The 21675-nt window shown below is 37.7% G+C and overlaps 1 protein-coding gene across 1 annotated transcript; it reads right to left on the bottom strand.

Annotated features, from left to right (window-relative positions):
* Positions 1-1263: 1263 nt before the first annotated feature.
* tfcp2l1 (transcription factor CP2-like 1) lies at positions 1264-21221 on the bottom strand. The gene is made up of 15 exons (XM_051711103.1): positions 20945-21221; positions 19611-19753; positions 19060-19133; positions 18115-18220; positions 17460-17566; positions 17211-17363; positions 15763-15873; positions 15083-15180; positions 14526-14577; positions 13760-13853; positions 13223-13313; positions 13004-13086; positions 12752-12894; positions 4813-4864; positions 1264-2256 (listed from the first exon to the last, which is right to left on the bottom strand). The coding sequence occupies exons 1-15, from the start codon at positions 21004-21006 to the stop codon at positions 2219-2221; spliced, it is 1407 nt and encodes a 468-aa protein (XP_051567063.1). The 5' UTR covers positions 21007-21221; the 3' UTR covers positions 1264-2218.
* Positions 21222-21675: the final 454 nt, after the last annotated feature.

Genomic DNA, 21675 nt, shown 5'->3' with positions numbered 1-21675 from the left:
TATTTAGCTCAGTTTACGCAATTAAAAAATAACTCAGGCGGGTTCAGCTGAAGTGCATGCGCGTTTTGACTGACAGACGATGTAGGGTGATTGGCCCTTTTACCTCTACATCCGTTGGCCGTTCCAATTTCTCCCATTCATTTTAATGCCAGTGGTCCGTCTCTGCCAAACTGTCTCTGGCTTTACGGAGTCGACTTACGCTAAAGACAACTGTCTAATTATATTCAATATATTTCTTAAATCTATCTTTGATGCCAGGGCTTTCATAGCAGTTGAAATACCTGTTTCTGAGGTTTTATTTGTACAGCCGTGAAATAAAATGCTTTGATCTCAGGATAAAGCACTGGCACTCTCTAGTGGTCCATTGGAGTAAATACTGTGGCTGCGTCCGAAAACGTACGCAGCTCTCTTGCTGCCTGATCAGTTTATGGCTTAACCGACAGCGTTTTTTAATGAATGGAACTTGATTTTAATTTTGTTTATATCTTATGTGCGCTCATGGAATTGTATCAGGTATGTGTACTGTATTTCGGCATTATATCAACAATCGACCACCTTGCTCCCAAAATATCAGTATGTGTATTGGCCAATGAAAAAACAAAACATATTGGTTGATTACTACTATAAAGTGACCTTGATAAAAGACAAGGGTATATGCAGATGTAAAATGCGGTTCCGTTCAAATAACTGCATTTAATGGTTAATTGCATGTGTTGCTAAGCAATATTGTCTATTTTCGGCATAGCACACTAAAAATCAGTAGAATCAGTACTGCTCACTGGAGTGTAGTTCCATTGAGTAGCACACAATATCACCCCTACAAAAGACTCCCTCAAATAAACTGACTTCATGACTACAAAGGAATTGTAGGAGAATCTGGGTAGAGACCAATGTCTTTTGTAAATAAACTGTGTTTCACGACTAATTCATTACACAAGCCCTGAACCTGGACAGCTCACTTGTACACATTAGAAATTACATCTCAATAGTTGAAGTTGACAGCCAATATGTATCACACCTGGACAAATCTAATAATTCTTTCAAATGTAAAAATTGCTGTGTAAAATAAAGTGAGTTTTTACATATTGACAATAAAGTTTCAACAGCATATCACTTCTGTTAGTGTATTATTAAATATATACAATTATACATCTGCATGTATATACATGGCATACACTTAAAATTTCATAACAAAATTCCATCAAATGGACTTGTGTAGGCTAGTTTTTAAACAAAATTAGATTAATAAAACTTTAATATTAATAAAGTTCTTTAATATTATTTCTCAATTCAATTTGATAGAATTGTATTTAATTGAAATGCGTAAATCTTAAAACTGTTTTTTTGAGTGTAGCCTATCTGTCTTTGTAACACTCCCAAACATGCATAGTATATTTCTGAAATACATGTATATGAAAATGCTCCAAATCTAACATATGAAAAATTGCAAATATATTCAGATCTTTGTTGAAAGACAAATGTTGTAAAATATTCAAAAGCAACTGATTTTAAGGTAAAGTGGGAAACACCGGTTAGCCATTTTCTAGGTGCTATGCATAAAAATACCTATACATTAATCAGTCACAAAATCCAAACCTTAAAGGCACCATAATAGAAAAAGCACAAAAATATTTCTTTTCATTTAATGCCTTTATTTAGACTTCCCCAGCAGAGATGAACAAGGAGGCCCTTATGAAAAACATATTTCAGTAGATAACTACTCATGGAGTTCAGCAAAAGCACCAATCAACTTTTCTGCTGCACATTAAATATATTAATACATGTAAATATATTAAGTTTGATTTAGTTTAAGTTTTTTGTAAACACGAAACATGTGTAAGGCCTTCTGCACATTATAGCATGTTTTTAATCATAATAAAAAAATCTGTCACATGGTTTTATGATCCACCACAATGCCAATTTATAATAATAATAATAATAATAATAAAAACAATTACTATAAAATAAAATGTACAAACTAAATACCACTGCTGCTGACTTCCGTATTTGCACCATAGAGTTTTTCAACATTCCCTCTTAAAAATGTCTAAAAGTTATCTACATTCATACAAAAGCCATCAACATTCATTAATTTATTCAGTTCATTCATACTACATTAATTTCACATTCCAGCAGGTGATAATTTAACTTTGAAACAGTACAATCTTGTACAAATAAGCTAAAGGCATCTGTTATGCTCCAGCAGTGCATACTCAGGTCACTTCAGTACAACACGGTAGCCGTCATTACTTTCATCTGCCATCACACAGGAAAAAAATGCAGCCAACATTAACCATATTTGACAAAAAGTCAAAGCATGAGGTCATTTTGAATTAAGTGTGAATCCAAAGGAGATTCTGTGGAGACACTCTGAATATTTTAGTTATGTTTCTTGTTTTCAGTTTTAAAGGTGCACTCAGTCATTTTTTATGCATGTCCTCTTAGATTTACACTGACACCTAGGAGCCTGGATGCCAGAACTGATCCTTTTCACAGTCTGTGATGATGCATTTCGCCTTATTTAGCAGTGTAAATAGCTAACTAATTTGCAATTTTAAAATTATTTAGTGTAAATTTATAACATTGTACTTTGTGTTAAATGAACCTAGAATAGTTTTAAAAAGTGTTACCACAGATGCGATGAGGTTTCTAATACAGCTGCTGAGAGAGTGACAGAAAATTTGCCATTTTCTCTCTTCTGACTGTCGTAATCCATCGCTCTCTATTTATTTATTTTTTTCTTCATTGGGAAAGTTGTGGAAAAGTAACAGTGCCGTTTTTCATTTGATGTTGGAGCAAATGGGTAAGCAAAATGTATATTTGCCGTGGTCTCCCATGTACTCCCATTTACCACTGTCGAAGTTTACCCTGAAATCATTTAGGTTTACTTATGCATTCCAAAACCTGGAAGTGTGAAAAGGGATCCACGGTTTTCAGTTACAGATGCCACTGTAGAAATTCACTATTCACAGTCAGCCATGGTTAGTTTAATCCATCAATGAAAGTGTCCAATAACAGGATGGTTACTAACATTAAGCAAATGGGGCCGGTTGCACCAGCTGTACGTAAGTTACAACCTAGCCTAGTTGTGGCGTAAATGGGCACTAAGTTACAATTTATGCACTACTAAATATGTGAGCATTACACCATTAAATTAGGTAGAACGTAAACCTACGTATAAGCTAAATATTTACAGAAGCCTCCAACCAGGAGTAACGGATGGAATCAAAAAGCAGACTTATTAATGAAATCAGTGAGCTCATGTTTTGGTTGACAGGCTTCAGTCCTTTCGACATATATGATGATGTTGGCATTTACACTCGTTTACATTTATGGGAGAAAACATTATGTAAATAACGTACTTCTTCAGCATGAAACCGATCTAACAGAGCATGTACGCTGTCCGATGTCAAGTTTCAACATACACGAATATATAAGATATTAAAATGAATAAATGTCTATTTTTCCAAACTGTTGTATTAGTATTTATTTATTGTCCCTTATTCATTTTAGATACAGTTATTGAATATTGTTATTTACATAGGCTAAATTTACCATTAATTAAATCTTGTTTTATTACATATCGTATTTTAATGGGGATATCATTTATTACAGCTGACAGTTACGTGAGCAAACAAGGTTTGAACCAACCGTAACAAGATCAAGCTGAAATTCATGGCTTTTTAACACTTCTGTGTACAAATTTGAAGGCTGCTTATTGGAGTAATACAAGTAAACATCATATTATGTGACTACACATTACTTTATGGCGAGCTTACAAATTACTAGTTAATTCTTGCCTTAAGAACAGGCGGTGCCACCAGATTAAGCATTGACTTAGTTACAAACGATCTAGTAGGTACTAAGCCTTTAGTGTGAACATTATGTCTCAACTTAAGTGAGACCTTACACACAGCTGGTGCAACCCTACTCTGGTCATGTCATCCCCATGAGGGGACCCTGTCCGTGTAGAAAAAAACACAGCTTTTATAAGGTTACTGGTATGACTGGAGTCTTCATCTCATGTGAGTGGACGTGATTTTATACATATGTTTCAAAATTACTATTCATTTCTTAACGAGTACAACTTTTTATAAATGAGGAAAAAAATACTGAGTGCACCTTTAAATTGTAACTTGTCATTTACCAAGACATCCCAAGAAGTCTGTGGACATTTTAACAGTAGCCTGTTAAATGAGCCGTGAAGGTCAAAATTATTACCACCAGAAAGTATTTCTTAAAAATCCATGATTGATTTGTATAATATATCATGCAGTGGGGTCCAAAGGTTTGAGTCCACATTGAAAATCTGGGGTTTAAAATTCCAATTAACCCCAAAAATGTAAAAAAGAAACTTCAAATTTGTGACTTGACCATTTTAACTCCTTTGTACAAAAGATCAGATTTTCTTGATACAAGATGCACTTTGGAGCATTCTCAGATTATCAGGTTTTGCACAAACTTGTGGAGTTTATGCCAGCTCAATTGCATGCTGTTATTAAAGCATAAAGCGAACATTTTAAATACTAAAAAAATTCTGAAATCTTAATTATTTCAATTGAAATTTTCACTCAAATTGTTACGCTGATAATGTTCTTTAATTAAATTAAGTGCAAAATAGAAGCATTTTCACAAGTGGACACACATTTGAACCCCACTGTGGAAAATTCCTGCTTATCAAATTTTTTGTATTTAATGTAAAGTCAGCCAAAGTTCAGCCTTTAAAACACAACTCATTTGTGCAATGGCAAGGAGCTTATTTTCAATACAAAACTGCAGCTTGATAAACAGGCCTATAATCAGTATAGTTACCTTTTAAAGTGCTGATAATGAATCTAGTCTCCTCTGTAAAGTTCTGCACCATCTAAAAGAGCAAAGTACATTTAGAGTGACCTAAATGCATTGCACTGTTCCTCTTTTTTGTATAACTGTATATGCTTGATTACTGTATTTTCTGGCTTTATCTTCTATTTTAACAATCAGCAACTGAATTTGTTTATGAATTTGAGGGAAAGTGTACTGCCACAGACCAAGTCTAATGACTTTTGTCAGAAACAATTGGCTATGCTTACATGTACACCAATACTCTGAATAATGCAATAATCAGAGTATAAGGAATAATTACATTAAGAGGTTTACATGATTTGGGCAAACCTACATGCAACTTGCCAATACTCTGATTATTTGCTGAGAAATGTGATGTTTTAATGTTTTTTTTATTTTTATAAAAGAATATGCAAATATTCTTGTTGCAAATATGTATCTTTAAATACAGCTTAGCTTAAGGAAAATTAGTCAGTCAGTTTTTGAGTCTTTTTGAGCGATTTCTTAAAAGAACTGGTTCATAAGAGTCATTTTCGACTACACTGAATGTGCTTCACTAAAAAGAATCGGTTCATATGAGTCATTTATTTGTGAATCGGAATACTCGCGTTGGATGTGGTTGTGTTCCTCCAGCAAGGACAAACTTGTTTGAAAGGCGTACTTGCCTCCTTTATTTTATTTTTTTGCGGTATACGCGGTTGTACTATTCTATGAAATGACAGGGGGCGGTCAAGAGAAAACGTATTCTGAATCAGCAGGAAGAACAGTGAGAAGTGGTTTGCCAGAAAAATAACAACAATGGCGTCCCGCGTGAATTCGCTTGATTTGGATGGCGGATCATTATTTTCATTGATCTATGTATAATTTTTTTTTTTTTTTTTTGTATTTTATTTAGTATTTATTTAGCTTTGTAAAAACCTTGACAAAAATTTTAATTAAAGCATCAAACTTCAGTCTGGTTTTGTTTTTATTCAATATCCAATAAAAGGCACTGGATTTTATACCTTAAAAATGCTTATAGTATATTTATTGACCTCAAGCATATAGATATTGTGCAATATAAAAAATATAAAATGCTTACTGTATATTTCTTGATCTTATAAAATTATACAAGCATATAGATATGGTGGAATATAAAACATAAAATGCTTATAGTAAATTTCTGGACCTTATACTTTTATAAAATTATAAATGTAGATATGCTACAATATAAAGCATTTTCATAAACTATACAAAACAGTTTAAAACTAAAGAGCAATGCTAGTCAATGCAACATTCAATGTAAGGCACAGCTACAATAAAACTTCAATCTGCTTATAAAATATGCATTAAAATGCTTGCACCCATATGTACTCCTATAGAAATGGAACCTAAAACATGTAGTGCAGGGACTGACAACTTATTCATGAAACATAAGTAAAACATTTGTGTAAATACACTGTTATGTAAACTGTCCCATTAAACTGAACAGGGCACTTTATGCAAGCATGGTTTTTAATAACGATTTAAACAAAAAATGTGTTCTGCTCATGTCATGAATAAGGCCAATTGACTAAATTTTCATTAACCTGTGTAGTTTTTTATAATAAAAGTTTTAAATTTCAGTCTAGTATTTTTTTACTCAGAACACAATAAAAGGCTCCAGACAAATTATTGTATGCCTTAAAATAAACCTTGTAAAATAAAATCCTTACTGAATATTTCTTGACTTTATACTCAACTAATGTTTTTCCACACAAACTTTACAAAATAATTTAAATGTAAAAAGCAATGGTACAGTCTGTCTCTGCAACATTCAAGGGATTGAATGCACTGTTCCTATAGTTTATGCTTATAAAATGGACATTGTAATGCATTTACATAGAAATGCGTTCATTTTTTGAATTCGTCGCTGCGCACACTGTTAACCCGAGCCACAAAAATTGGAGTGTGCACTATGGCAAGCCACGAGTCTCAGAATAACGTGATAGTTTAAACACATGTACATCTAAAATGGCATATTTTGCGGCGTTCTAAACAACAATAAAGCCGTAAAATATGCCATAGTAATTTCAAACACCATAAAAATGCTGTTTTGGACAGTGTTTAGTGTATGTGAAAACCGCCGCTTTTTACGCTGTTTGGCTTGGCATATGACACCGTTTTTTATGGCGTTTTCTATGTAGTATATGAGCCCCGTCTGCTGGTTTTCACAGCCAGTAAAGCTTGAGGTGTTCTCACCCATCAATGATGAACTGAGTCAGGCCAGACCAGTTCACTGCTGCAGGTTATTTCTGCAAAAGTGTGCTGGTGATTTTACAGGATACATATATCTATTATACATACACTGGAGGCCAAAAGTTTGGAATAATGTACAGATTTTGCTCTTATGGAAAGAAATTGATACTTTTACTCACCAAAGTGGCATTCAACTGATCACAATGTATAGTCAGGACATTAATAACGTGAAAAATTATTATTACAATTTGAAAAAAATGTTCAGAACTTCTTAAACTACTTCAAAGAGTTCTCATCAAAACATCCTCCATGTGCAGCAATGCAGATCCTTGGCATTCTAGCTGTCAGTTTATCCAGATACTCAGGTGACATTTCATGTAGCACTTGCTACCTGAAAATGCTTCCTGTAGCACTTGCCATTGATGTGGCTGTCTTGTCGGGCACTTCTCATGCACCTTACAGTCTAGCTGATCCCACAAAAGCTCAATGGGGTTAAGATCCATAACACTCTTTTCCAATTATCTGTTGTCCAATGTCTGTGTTTCTTTGCCCACTCTAACCTTTTCTTTTTGTTTTTCTGTTTCAGAAGTGGCCTTTTCTTTGCAATTCTTCCCGTAAGGCCTGCACCCCTGAGTCTTCTCTTTACTGTTGTACATGAAACTGGTGTTGAGCGGGTAGAAATCAATGAAGCTGTCAGCTGAGGACATGTGAGGCGTCTATTTCTCAAACAAGAGACTCTGATGTACTTATCCTCTTGTTTAGTTGTACATCTGGCCTTCCACATCTCTTTCTGTCCTTGTTAGAGCCAGTTGTCCTTTGTCTTTGAAGACTGTAGACTTTTTGGGCAATTTCAAGCATTGTATAGCCTTCATTCCTCAAAACAATGATTGACTGACGAGTTTTTAGAGAAAGCTGTTTCTTTTTTGCTATTTTTGACCTAATATTAATTTTAAGACATGCCAGCCTATTGCATACTGTGGCAACTCAAAAACAAACACAATGTTAAACTTCATTTGATGAACCAAATATCTTTCAGCTGTGTTCGATATAATGGCAAGTGATTTTCTAGTATCAAATTAGCAATTTAGCATGATTACTCAAGGATAAGGTGTTGGAGTGATGGCTGCTGAAAATGGGGCCTGTCTAGATTTGATCAAAAATGACTTTTTTCAAATAGTGATGGTGCTGTTTTTTAAATCAGTAATGTCCTGACTATACTTTGTGATCAGTTAAATGCCACTTTGATTAATTAAAGTACCAGTTTTTCCTTCCGAAACAACAAAATCTGTACATTATTCCAAACTTTTGGCCGCCAGTATATGTGTGTGTGTGTGTATATATATATATACACTATATTGCCAAAAGTATTCGCTCACCCATCCAAATAATTGAATTCAGGTGTTCCAATCACTTCCATGGCCACAGGTGTATAAAATGAAGCACCTAGGCATGCAGACTGCTTCTACAAACATTTGTGAAAGAATGGGCCGCTCTCAGGAGCTCAGTGAATTCCAGCATGGTACTGTGATAGGATGCCACCTGTGCAACAAGTCCAGTCGTGAAATTTCCTCGCTACTAAATATTCCACAGTCAACTGTCAGTGGTATTATAACAAAGTGGAAGCGATTGGGAATGACAGCAACTCAGCCACAAAGTGGTAGGCCACGTAAAATGACAGAGTGGAGTCAGCGGATGCTGAGGCGCATAGTGCGCAGAGGTCGCCAACTTTCTGCAGAGTCAATCGCTACAGAACTCCAAAGTTCATGTGGCCTTCAGATTAGCTCAAGAACAGTGCGTAGAGAGCTTCATGGAATGGGTTTCCATGGCTGAGCAGCTGCATCCAAGCCATACATCACCAAGTGCAATGCAAAGCGTCGGATGCAGTGGTGTAAAGCATGCCGCCACTGGACTCTAGAGCAGTGGAGACGCGTTCTCTGGAGTGACGAATCACGCTTCTCCATCTGGCAATCTGATGGACGAGTCTGGGTTTGGCGGTTGCCAGGAGAACGGTACTTGTCTGACTGCATTGTGCCAACTGTGAAGTTTGGTGGAAGGGGGATTATGGTGTGGGGTTGTTTTTCAGGAGCTGGGCTTGGCCCCTTAGTTCCAGTGAAAGGAACTCTGAATGCTTCAGCATACCAAGAGATTTTGGACAATTCCATGCTCCCAACTTTGTGGGAACAGTTTGGGGATGGCCCCTTCCTGTTCCAACATGACTGCGCACCAGTGCACAAAGCAAGGTCCATAAAGACATGGATGAGCGAGTTTGGTGTGGAAGAACTTGACTGGCCTGCACAGAGTCCTGACCTCAACCCGACAGAGCACCTTTGGGATGAATTAGAGTGAAGACTGCGAGCCAGGCCTTCTCGTCCAACATCAGTGTCTGACCTCACAAATGCGCTTCTGGACGAATGGTCAAAAATTCCCATAAACACACTCCTAAACCTTGTGGAAAGCCTTCCCAGAAGAGTTGAAGCTGTTATAGCTGCAAAGGGTGGGCCGACGTCATATTAAACCCAATGGATTAAGAATGGGATGTCACTTAAGTTCATATGCGTCTAAAGGCAGATGAGCGAATACTTTTGTCAATATAGTGTATATATTAGTAGACTTTGTCAGTTTGAACCAGTCTGGCCATTCTCTGTTGACCTCTCATCAACAAGGAATTTCTGTCCGCAGAACTGCCCCTCACAGGATGTTTTTTGTTTTTGGCACCATTCGGAGTAAATTCTAGAGACTGTTGTATGTGAAAATCTAAGGAGATCAGCAGTTACAGAAATACTCAAACCAGCCCATCTGGCACCAACAATCATCCATGTGATTATCTAATCAGCCAATCGTGTGGCAGCAGTGCATAAAATCATTCAGATACGAGTCAGGAGCTTCAGTTAATGTTTACCTGGAAGACAGCAGCTTCTCACTCAGAGTGTGTCACGCATCTGTGCACAGCGCTAATAGTGTAAAGGCTCGAATGAGCTAACAACAGACACCAATATCCCGTGGTTATCACGGCGAGTGAGTTTGGTTGGAGAGGAAGAAAGAGCTTTTTCAGCCTTCAGCGCACGTCTAGAAGCCACTACAAGGTACGCACGCTATTCAAGCAATGCAAGGAAGCGTTGCAATAAAAACTGTCTCATTGCCGGCGAGAATAGCGGGGAAGGGTGTGTCAAAACATAATAGAAAAAGTCAGGAGCTCTAGATTCCTATAAACACTATACTTCCAGGGGGATTCTTCCCGATGGGGGCTGACAGCACTATTTGTGTCACAGTACAAAGATGCTAAAATAAGCCTGAGGACGGCAGTCACTCCAGTCTGGGCACGCGCATAGTAGGCCACTCAGGGAAGAACATTACTGCTTTCCGAACTTTGGTCTTTTGACAGCGGATGGCGTTCAGGAATCCCGAGCTTCTCGACTGCCCACGCAATGACGCGGAGTAACTCGTATTAATGGCCAGTGCGCGCTCCTCGCCCTCGCTGGGGGTAGGGGCTGAAACATCCTTCATGGACCATTCTCCAATGCTGCGAGGGACACGGCATCATTATCATCATCAGACCTGCCAAATATGACAACACCATGCTCATTCATAGAGGGTCGGAGGTCGTCACGTGCGTACTGCACTGGCGAAGACGCTGCGTGGGAAGATTGAGGGACTCGTGGGACTTGTGCCAGCACGAGATCCTCCTCGGGTTCTTCCATCTCTACCATGCGGCCCCACCTTGCTTCCTCATGTGGTCCCTTGATATTTAACACAGAGGAAGCGGTCGGGAGGGCACGGGAGGCGGAATCGTCCCTCAGAACGAGGGTGACCCTAGAGCGGAGCGTCTTTAGACTCATGTCCTCACAGTGAGGGCAGTCTGTCTCAATGAGAGCTGCTTCGGCATGGGTGAAGCCCAGGCAGCGAACGCAGCTCTCATGTTGGTCTGATGGAGCGATGTGTCTCTCACAGGAACACTTGTGATACGACATCTTTAAAAAGACGCGTACACACAAGCGGCTCTTTTATTGAGTGTTTTACATCACTTGGATGGAATATTACATATATATCAAAAGATACAGCTCCTGCCTGGATGCTGCGGGAAGCAGGTAGATGTCTCGCTGAGCGAAGAACCCAATCCGGCGGTGAGGCGGAGATACTTCTTCACTGCAGGCACTGAGAGTTAGGTGAAGAATGTCCTGATGCGTCTGCAGGGAATCCTGTCCGCTGATGGGTGCCCGTCGATGGCGAAGAGAGGGCTGATCCAGATGTGTAGTCAAGATGAGATGATGACGGTCTTGAAGGAAGAAAATTCTGAAGAAATGATGTTTGATCGCCCACTTATATAGGGAAAATGTGCGCCTAAAGGGGCGGGGCTCAAACATCATTGATTGTCGTTATGATTCAAGGTTTTCAACTAGGTCGTGCAAAAAGAATTTCCCCATAGCGCTCATTGCAATGTCAAGTGAACTGAATTGATTCGGTTGGGAACAGCGTTTTTTTTACTGCGTCATTTTCCAAGCCAAACAGCATAAAAAGTGGTGCTTTTCACATACACTAAACAACTATTTTTGAGCATTTTTTACATAATTTGAAATTACTATGGTGTATTTTACGGCTTTATAGTTGTTTAGAACACCGCAAAATATACCGTTTTAGATGTACACGCGTTAAAACTATCACGTTATTCTGAGACTCATGGCTTGCCATACTTGCCATAGTGCACTACCGCGTGAAATGAGGGCTTGCGTTGTCAACGCGCACTTCTGTCAACGTTGTGATGACGTAATTTTTTGCCATGCGCAAGCTCGTGAACAAGCGGCTGCATCAAGTATAAACGGAGATTATTTAGCAGAGATGGGCCTCTTCTATTAAAATGAATGGAAGAAACTGGAACACCCAACAGCAGCCAGCGGTCAACGGATGTAGAAAGGAAGTCCTGCCTCATAGTTGAAAGAGCCATTTAGATACAGACACTGCCTGTCAATCAACTCAACAACGCGCATGCGCCTTAGCTATACAAGCCGAGAACATTTTGTTTTTTAGCGTAATCTGAGGTAAAGAAGCACAATTTATGATAACAGTGTTGTCAGATGTTACTGCTGATTTGAAATATGTCCTTTGATCGTAATCTTGACCATCCGTTTAGGAGATTTCGGTCTTTTCCCATTCAAGTAGCTGCACTGGCATGACTGGAAATAGCCTCCCGAGAGAGTTCCAAAGATGGCTGACAGAGAACTGATTTGCTAGAAAGACTTTGATATAAACCAGGTTTGAGTCTTACAGAGCCCGCCAGGAACAACTTCAGGCACCTTTCTTCCATTGCCGTATGCAGTCTCATTTTCTATTATAGTGGCTATTTTTGCACAATTATAAATTATTATTTATAATAAAATAAAAATATTTGTTACGATTGTTTTGGGGGAAAAAATATTATTTTAATTTATTTATTTATTTGTTTATTTTTAACTTCTAGGAGAACATATTATTTGTTTTACCTGATAGATCTGGTCAGAAATTATGTCAGCTACAAAGATCTCAAGCCTGGGGCTTTTAAAGATAGTAGCTAAGGAGCCACGTGGTCAAAATCTCTTGATATCCAAATACAAAATCTGCTACTATTTGTGCTTTTGAAGGACTACACTTTTCACAGGTTATATAACCAATGGTGCCTAAATGATCTCTAGTCTCTGGAATGTCTTAATCTAATTTCAAGCACTCTCTGACCTCTTACCTCATCTGACACCAAGATGTGGATCCCTGTTGGGCCCTGTCTGTATACATGATTAATTTGTTGTGAGGGAACATTATATAGATTGGCTATCTTCTCAGTGAGCTCAAGGACAGTAAGGTTCTCTAGGTAGAGGGCATGGTACACTACAGACAAAAACAATTAGAGCCAGAGTGTTATAAGCAATCCTGAATGCCTCAAAACAGTATTTTGCATGTCACAAATAAGATAAAAGGACATTTTGAGGTCTCCTACCATCATCACCCCCTGCTTTGGTGTGTGCTTGGTTCCTGTGCTGTAGCTGAGATACATAGACAGTAAGACGTGGTTGTATACACCTGAAGGACATTGAAGCAGACAGGTCAAACAGCAAACATGTGTATGAACAGTGTCAAATACATGTTTGGGCCCCATCTTTGGATGAATCATGGTGACTAATGAAAAGTGTGTGATAACAACACTAAGACAGCTCACCTCCCTTTGATTGCATTGAAAAGACGGATCCCGTCAGCTGGACCACAGATCTGAATTAAGTCATCTCTACCAATTTTTAGCAAATCAGAACCTATAGCATTAACAAGGATTAAAAAGGGTTGTCAATTCATTACTCTAGTTCTGTGCCAAAACCTAGGAGCTGTCTACATAGGCAGCATAGACAAAATCCCGACATGAAGGCTGCTCCTAAGATTGCATGTACCCTTCCCGGAGAAGGCAATTCCATAATGCATTGCGACAAGCTCAGAGTAAAAATCCATCCAAGATGGCGGACAAAGCAATAGAAATGTTGATAACAAATAGACTTAATTCAATACCAAAAAGTATTGATCAGAGTTGTGCACGGATCGTCGTTATTCAGTTAATTGCATTTTGTCATCATTTGTATGCGAATTAAGCGAAGCTGTAAGTATAAATTTAGAAGGCAGCTGCCTATGTAGGCAGTAGACAGCAAGGCACTTTTGAGGCTTTGGTACAGACCCTATAACTCAAGCCCTGTGAAATATTTCAGCTCACCTGAGAAGCCCAAGAAGAGCCTGCAGAAAGAGGAGAACCTGTTTCGATGGAGCCACTGCTGTGTGTCTTGTGTGGAGGAAGATGGCAACAGGTGCTACATGGCAAAAAGAAGAAGAATCCGTGTAATGAGTATAGCATCATCCATGTCCTCACACACACACCTATAAAGATAAGAGACCACGGCATTAAAGGGGTCATGTCATGAGAAATGACATTTTCCTTGATATTTTGACATATAAAAGGTCATTGTACTATAAAAACATACAAGTTTCAGAACTCAAAGCTTCCTCTCCAGTCAATAAAGAGCATTTATTCTTTCCACCCTACAAAAACGACACGTTTTGAAACGTCATATTGCAGTGTCATTTGAATATCTCCACCTCCACAACATACTCAGTCGTCATGGTGAATTGACAGAGAGAGAGCGGCAGAGGTTCTCATACACGGAAAGTGGTACTATTGTTACTGTAGTTTGCTTTTAACCAATGAAAAGATGAAGATGATGAGTAAGGTCCCCAGATGTTGTTGTATTCCTGGTTGTGGAACAACTGCATTTCTGCATAGCCTTCCGAAGGATTCCAACGTTAGGAATGAGTGGCTTAAATTTATTTAAACGAAGTTCCTGAATGCAGAAAACAGTTCCACATGTGGCTATTTTTTTGTGTGCAAAAAACTTTACTAACATAAGTAAACCTCAAGTAAAAAAATAAAAGCAAACAAAAATGCACGACATGACCCATTACGTTAACCAGCCCACTTTACTTACATCAGAGCAGCTGGGCAGGAATAGCTCCCCCTGCTGGTTTGGAGAACAGTTTCTATAACACGATAAGATGAGAGAGCAGTTGCCAGTTACGTATATGTACAGTTCTTGGCCCTTGATGTGTTCACATATTCACTGGCTGCATTGCATTGTGAAGAGCTCAGCGACAAATTTTTTTGGATGACACGAGACAAATGTCAATTAAAATATCATTCATTCTGAAACATAACACAGAAAAGTATCTAAAAAAGTTTGCAACATATTAAAATTGTACTGCTTTATGCGATATTTGTTAGTGCTGTATATTTGTATGCTTATTAGAGTATTGTGTTGTCAGCTTAGCAACAGGCTAATGCCAATACTAGTGCTATTTGTATGATGCAGTGAGTTGCTGCCAACGTAGAGCATTCCAAATGCATCATTTATGAGATTGCAATTCAGTTTAGGATGCTTTAGAAGGCAGCAGCCTATTTAGGTGGTTACTTGGTTTTGGAAAAGAGTCATGATGTGGTTTTATACTGATTAGGAGAAAGAAGAGCACGGCCAATTCCAGGACTCACCCCTCTGGGAAGCTGTATGAAGTATGAGAGCTGTGATAACCAGGAGATGGAGTGTTCCTTGTACTGTTGACAGAAGGGGCATCAGGCCAAGATGAGCACTGAAATAAAGAACAGGAAATCATCTACCTGGTGGCTGTTTCAGCCCCACCTCTTGCACTCATTCTCAACATGGATTGCTTTGGTCCAAAAAGCAATCATGTGGGTTTTAGTCACATCTTGCTTGTGCAAGACAGCTTAATATTTCACTATGGCCAGTTAAAGGGAGGCATGGAAAATATTAGTCATGCAGTCCTGATGTGGATCACCAGCTAGAAAGATATCAGTCATTAACAAATGCACAGAAAGTCCTAGTTAAACATGCATTCATTATGATGCCTCATGACCAGAAATATATGGACTATTTAAATGCTTTTTGCCATAACTTGGGGAAAAAACCTGTGGAATTCTGTGGAATGGATCAAAATGTGTTAAATGGAGCTGAGAGTACTCTTATTGGTAGTTGAAAGCATTATTAAATTAGCCTAAATATTTAATAAACAAACACCTATGGGCTGGGGAATGTGTAAATTGTGGTGAATGACAAGCATTCTAATTCAGCTGAGATCTGCAGAGCTTTCTGTGGAGCTATGTGGCCACTAGGTTTTCAACCGAGTACAATTAAGTTAAGGGAGATGTCGTACCTCAGTGAGCACAGTAGTTTTATAAGATGGTTGATATTTTTCTCTATCCAGAGCACTCTTTTTCTCAATCTTCTCTCTGTCAGTCTTGAGTTTGCGATCTGCACCTTTTGGCTTGAGAATAAAACTGAAATCAATTAGAATAAGCACTTCCTCACATTTTCAAGTGTGTCAAATGTGCATTTTTAAAAAGTGTTTTATTTTATTTAATTTAGTTGTCTCTCCAGTCTCCACATTAAACTGAAAGAGAAACAACTGCAATTGTAAGTATTTTTACAAAAAAAAATTAGAAGCCATTCACAACAAAGGCGTCCTGAAAAATTCTGGACACAATGCCACGAATAGAGTAGAATACGTGTCTTGAGACATGTTTTTAAAAATTGAAGTTGTTCTTAACTTAACAAGGCAGCTAAAAAACATGGTGCTCCTGTGCAAGATGCTGAAAAAAACAAACAGCGAGACATGGTGCAATGGTGATAGATGTCAGTGTAGCGCATGTTTACGTAGAAAAACAAATTTGAAAAACAGTGCGGACGGACGCATAATGAGTTTGTTGTGAACCGCCCCTTATGCACTAAATCTTTAAAGTTATTTCACATATCTACACTCACCGAACACTTTATTAGGAACACCTGTACACCTTATTCATTAGATTACCTAATCAGCCAATCGTGTGGCAGCAGTGCAATGCAAAAGAAAATGCAGATACGGGTCAGGAGCTTCAGTTAATGAAGCTCCAGACAGAAAGCTGAGGCTGCCGTGGGCACAAGCTCACCAAAACTGGACAGTTGAATACTGGAAAAACATAGCCTGATCTGATGAATCTTGATTTCTGCTGAGGTACACAGATGGTAGTCCCACTGCAGCCTCAGCGTTCTGTTCTTGGCTGACAGAAGTGGAACCCGATGTGGTCTTCTGCTGTTGTAGCCCATCTGGCTCAATGTACGACGTGTTGTGCATTCTGAGATGCTTTTCTGCTCACTAAAATTGTACAGAGGGGTTATCTGAGTTACCGTAGCCTTTCTGTCAGCTCGAACCAGTCTGGCCATTCTCCATTGACCTCTCTCATCAACAAGGCATTTCCATTCGCAGAACTGCCACTCACTGGATGTTTTTTGTTTTTAGCAGCATTCTGAGTAAACTCTACAGACTGTTGTACGTGAAAATTCCAGGAGATCAGCAGTTATAGAAATACTCAAACCAGCCCGTCTGGCACCAACAATCATGCTATGGTCGAAATCACTGAGATCACATTTTTTCCCCATTCTGATAGTAAGATGTGAACATTAACTGAAGCTCCTTACCCGTGTCTGCATGATTTTATGCACTGCACTTCTGCCATACAATTGGCTGATTAGATAATCGGATGAATAACTATAGATGTACAAGTGTTCCTTAAAGTGCTCAGTGAGTGTATTTCTATCTGAGTCTATAGGAACTGGTAGCTCAACCTTGAACACTTTGACCTGGCAGCTGGCAGAGTGCATATATTCTATGTATTCTCCATGCTCATTGGCTGCGAAGGTGTCTATTTGAATGCGGAAGGAAACTCCTTTCTCTCCACCATGCTTTCTAGGAGTGAACTCAGTGCTAATGCAGTTGACCTGCATATAAAGAAAAAGAGAAGTTATTGCTGGTGATACTCTCTTTAGAAAATTATTAGGAAGGTCAGAGAGAGATTGAATTTCAGGAACACATACCTGAATGAACACAGAGGCATTTTTGTCAGGATTCCATAGGAATTCAATGGTGTTGAGCTGGAGTGGATGTGCTTGAGGTTCCATTATGCCCACTGACAGGGGAACATCTGAACACAACAGAACAGATGAAGCAAAACTTAACAATAAGGAGCACTTTGACTACCGGTCCTTGAAATCTTGAAAAATGTCTTCAAACTATATTTCATCTATAACATCAAACCATTTATAAAATGTGCTGGAATAAAGATCTCATTGTGGCATTGATCAAGCTTCAAGTGAATTTTGGTGTAAATGTGTGATGGTATGGATTTTTGGAATTGTGTGTGACGGTAATTATGTGTAATGATGGTAATTCAAATTTTTTAACTTTTCTGAGAAAAAGGTGGACAAGCCTTTGGGGACAAGCCCAAAATTGAGAATGTCAAATGTCATCTTTCAACACTCTTCTAAATGAGAAGAAATGCTAACAAGTTTAAAGCTAGCATAATCTATACTTTTAACATTAAATGATTTCTTCAAAATCATCAAAGGGGACAGAAAAGTTCATCATAATCGAAGAATCATTCATATACCTCCAGAGTTGAAGACATTTTAGACAAATGACACTAATTAGGGGAAGCAGAGCCCTTAAGTAACTTGTAAGGTTTTGAGTCACCTATATCCAGGATTCTGTCTCCTGGACGGTTCCATCTCCATCCCTCCAGCTGTTGATGCTCTGTGTACTGCAGCCGTCTGTCATGGAACACCACACGCACCATGCTCTACAAACAAACAGTATTAGGATAGTACAACACTGTCAAGAGAGCACCCCACATGTATTAACGGTTCAAGCCAGGCAGTTATGACTGCTTAACTTAAGAGTAGAGCCTCAAATGTTTATAATTATCTTTAATTATTTAACTATGAACACTAATAATAAAATGAACAACCTATAAGACTGCAGACATTTACATTCAGATGTTTATATTCAAGACCTGAAATAAGCCACCTATTGCCAGAGTGGCTGTCTATACATCCATGCCATTGTGCAACAGCCTAACAACTACAAAACATTTTTTCCCACCAAGAGATTTTTAATTGAATCTACCAACGGCATCCTTTGTCTTGAGCCAAATATACAGCGTATTTGATATCTTATTGGGAGTACATCAATGTTTGACGGACAGTCATGAGAAGCATTAAGAATTTTCAAGAAAATTAATGCAAAGGGCATATACAAACCATTGGCATCTTGAACTAAAATAATAGTAATAATAATAATAAACTTTACAAAGAGTTATATGAACATTGTTTGTAATACACCTTCACACAACACCCTATCTGTTGTTTTATTAAGCTTATATAATTAATTGTAACTCATAAATACAAAACATGGCATCATTTTGTGAATTTGGCTGAGCAGTAATGTTAGAATTTTGCCAAGCCAAACTTGTGAAAAGTGGAGGCTGAAAATGTGTGGTGTGGCAATGGCACTCAACCTCTAATGTGGAGGGCAAGACTGAGTAGACACGTGTATAGATAGGAGATGCATACAGAAAAAAAAAAAAAAAAAAAAATTGGTGCATAGTCAGCAAATACATACAGAATACCTTTAACCTACCTTGACATATTTGCTGCTTATATCTGTATACTCCACTAGTTGTCTATTAAGCATGCAGATTTCATAGGACTGACCTAGAGTGCATTAAAACAAACCTGATTAAAATGGAAAAAAGACCATCTTTTATAGATTAAAGGACAGTGGGGCCAACAACTTGGATAATCATAAACCACATCTGCCAATGCTCATATGATTAAAAATATTAGCAATGTTAACTGAACCAGACAGAAATGAATTCATTAAATGTAAAGGAGCAAAGTAATTTTGCAACCATTTCAAAGTTCATACCTGTACTTTTTGGGAGATTCATTACCCATGCTTTAATAAGCACACTTTTCAAATGCGAATAGGTTTAGAAGAACCATAGTCTGTAATATGCTCTGTTCTGGTGTTATTAAAGGTCTTCCTAGATAGCAACACCTCAACTATTCATCTTATTTGAAAATAACCTTAGTCTTACCACAAAAACTTGTCTCCAAAACAGAATAGAGACCATAATCACTATCCACATATATTAAAAGAACTCCCTTAGGTTAGTTATTGAACAGTACCTTGATTCAGATAGGTGAGTGTTTCGTCCTGGAGTTTGACAGCTGGGGATGTGGCTGCACACAGCACGTAATGAAAAGGAGCCACTCCATTCTCAGCTGACTGCTGCTCTTCCTTGTGCTTTAGAAATGGAGCAAGAGCATCTCTGACAGAAAATAAGAGATACATAATGTAGTAGCTCAAAACGTACCATGGCCAAGACATCACGGTAACGAAAAAATACCATGGTACTAACATGTTTTTTTATTATTATTTATTTATTTTTTATACCATGATATTCATTGGAGTACATTGGAATACCATAATCATTCACCACAGCACTGTCTATACAAGAGCACAGCATGTGGACTCAAAAAGTATTTTAGCCTATTTTTAAGATTTACGCATATCAATTACAAAATTCCATCAAATTGAATTGAGTAATCTTTAAAAAAAATTAAATGAATTAAACTTAAATATATCTAAGTTTATATATAAAAAAATAGGCTTTTTTTTTTATTTTTTATTTTTTTGGAGTGTGGATGGACTGACTTGGTTTTCCTCTGGGCTAATAAATGCTAGGCTTTTATTATTTTTATATCACAAATTAAAATTTGGTAATACTTTAAAATAAGGTTCCATTTGTTAACATTAGTAAATGCATTAAGTATCATGAACAAACAATTAACAATATATATTTTTACAGCATTTATTAATCTTTGTTAATGTTAGTAAATAAAAATACAATTGTGAATTGCTTATTGTTCATGTTAGTTCATAGTGCATTAACTAATGTTAAGAAATGCAACTTTTGATTAAAAAAATTATTAGTAGCTGTTAATATTAACATTAATTACAAAGTATTGTTCATTGTTTGTTCATGTTAACTAATGTTTTTAACTAATGTTAACAAATTGAACCTTATTGTATTAGTATTATTGTATAGTGTTACCAAAAATGTACTAATATTTTATTAATTGATATTATTAAAGCAGTGTCAAGCAGTACACTTTACTGTCAAACACCTATAAAATCAGTTGACTATTCATATAAATAAATAAATACTCAATAATTGTGTTGAGTGAAAACTGCAGGCTACTTAATGAAGTTATTATCTAACAATTATACATCTTAAATTATCACTTTCTAATTAATTTGTCCAACAGTCTACAGGTGAACAAATTCATGCCAAATACTGAATGTGTAATGATAAAAATAAAATAAAATAAAATTTGTGGCAATTAAATTTAGCTGAATACGTATAAAGATTATTTATTATAAAGAAAATATTTGAGTATGAATTGAGGAATATCTAATGTCATCGATTCCAAGTCTCTCGCGCAGTGACTACACTTACCTTATATAATTATTTTGCGCGTGCTGTTGATAAGTTTCGGGATGTGTGTGCCAAAACAGCATGTTTTCCAGTTCGGACCAGTTCGTATCCACAAAAATAAGAGTTGTTGGCCGGTCAGGGCACCGTAAGGGCCGCAAAAGCTTTTCTGAACACCCTGTATCAGCTGTCTTTTATCCACCGCGCGACGCCCTTCGCTGACCCGCGAGTTTCCGTCACTCTGTCATCTGAACCGATGCTCAAACTCAAAACGCTCTTCAGACTCTGACACTCTGTAAAACGGTTACTTCTGTAGACCGTGTTGTTTTGACAGAGCAATACTGCGACATCAAAGGTCAGGACTGCACGACTGATAAGTCATTTTTAGCATGCAGAACTTTGACTTTGACTTTAAAAACTAGATTATGCAATGTCTGTATGTGATGTTTTTTATGTGTGATGTCGTGGTGTACCAGACACATACGGGGTTAAAAGGCACATTTGATTCGATTTTCTCCCAAAACACTGAACAGCAACAGAAACTACCGCAGCATTTTCCTAAACACCTGTTTGTCACTAAGAACAGCAACATATTCTGGATGAGATCATCGCGTGCCATGTCTAAAGTTTGATTTTGAGCTAATTTGATCTAATATTAAATTTTTTAAATGTTACAAATGTATGTATCCAATTTATATCTAATAAATGAAAAGATAGCTATTGGGGTAAAAAGCCCTCCTGTTGCAGGGGCTGAA

Source organism: Myxocyprinus asiaticus, chromosome 11, assembly GCF_019703515.2.
Source record: "Myxocyprinus asiaticus isolate MX2 ecotype Aquarium Trade chromosome 11, UBuf_Myxa_2, whole genome shotgun sequence".
In the NCBI taxonomy this organism is placed as follows: domain Eukaryota; kingdom Metazoa; phylum Chordata; class Actinopteri; order Cypriniformes; family Catostomidae; genus Myxocyprinus; species Myxocyprinus asiaticus.
This window is presented reverse-complemented; position numbering and strand designations above follow the sequence as displayed.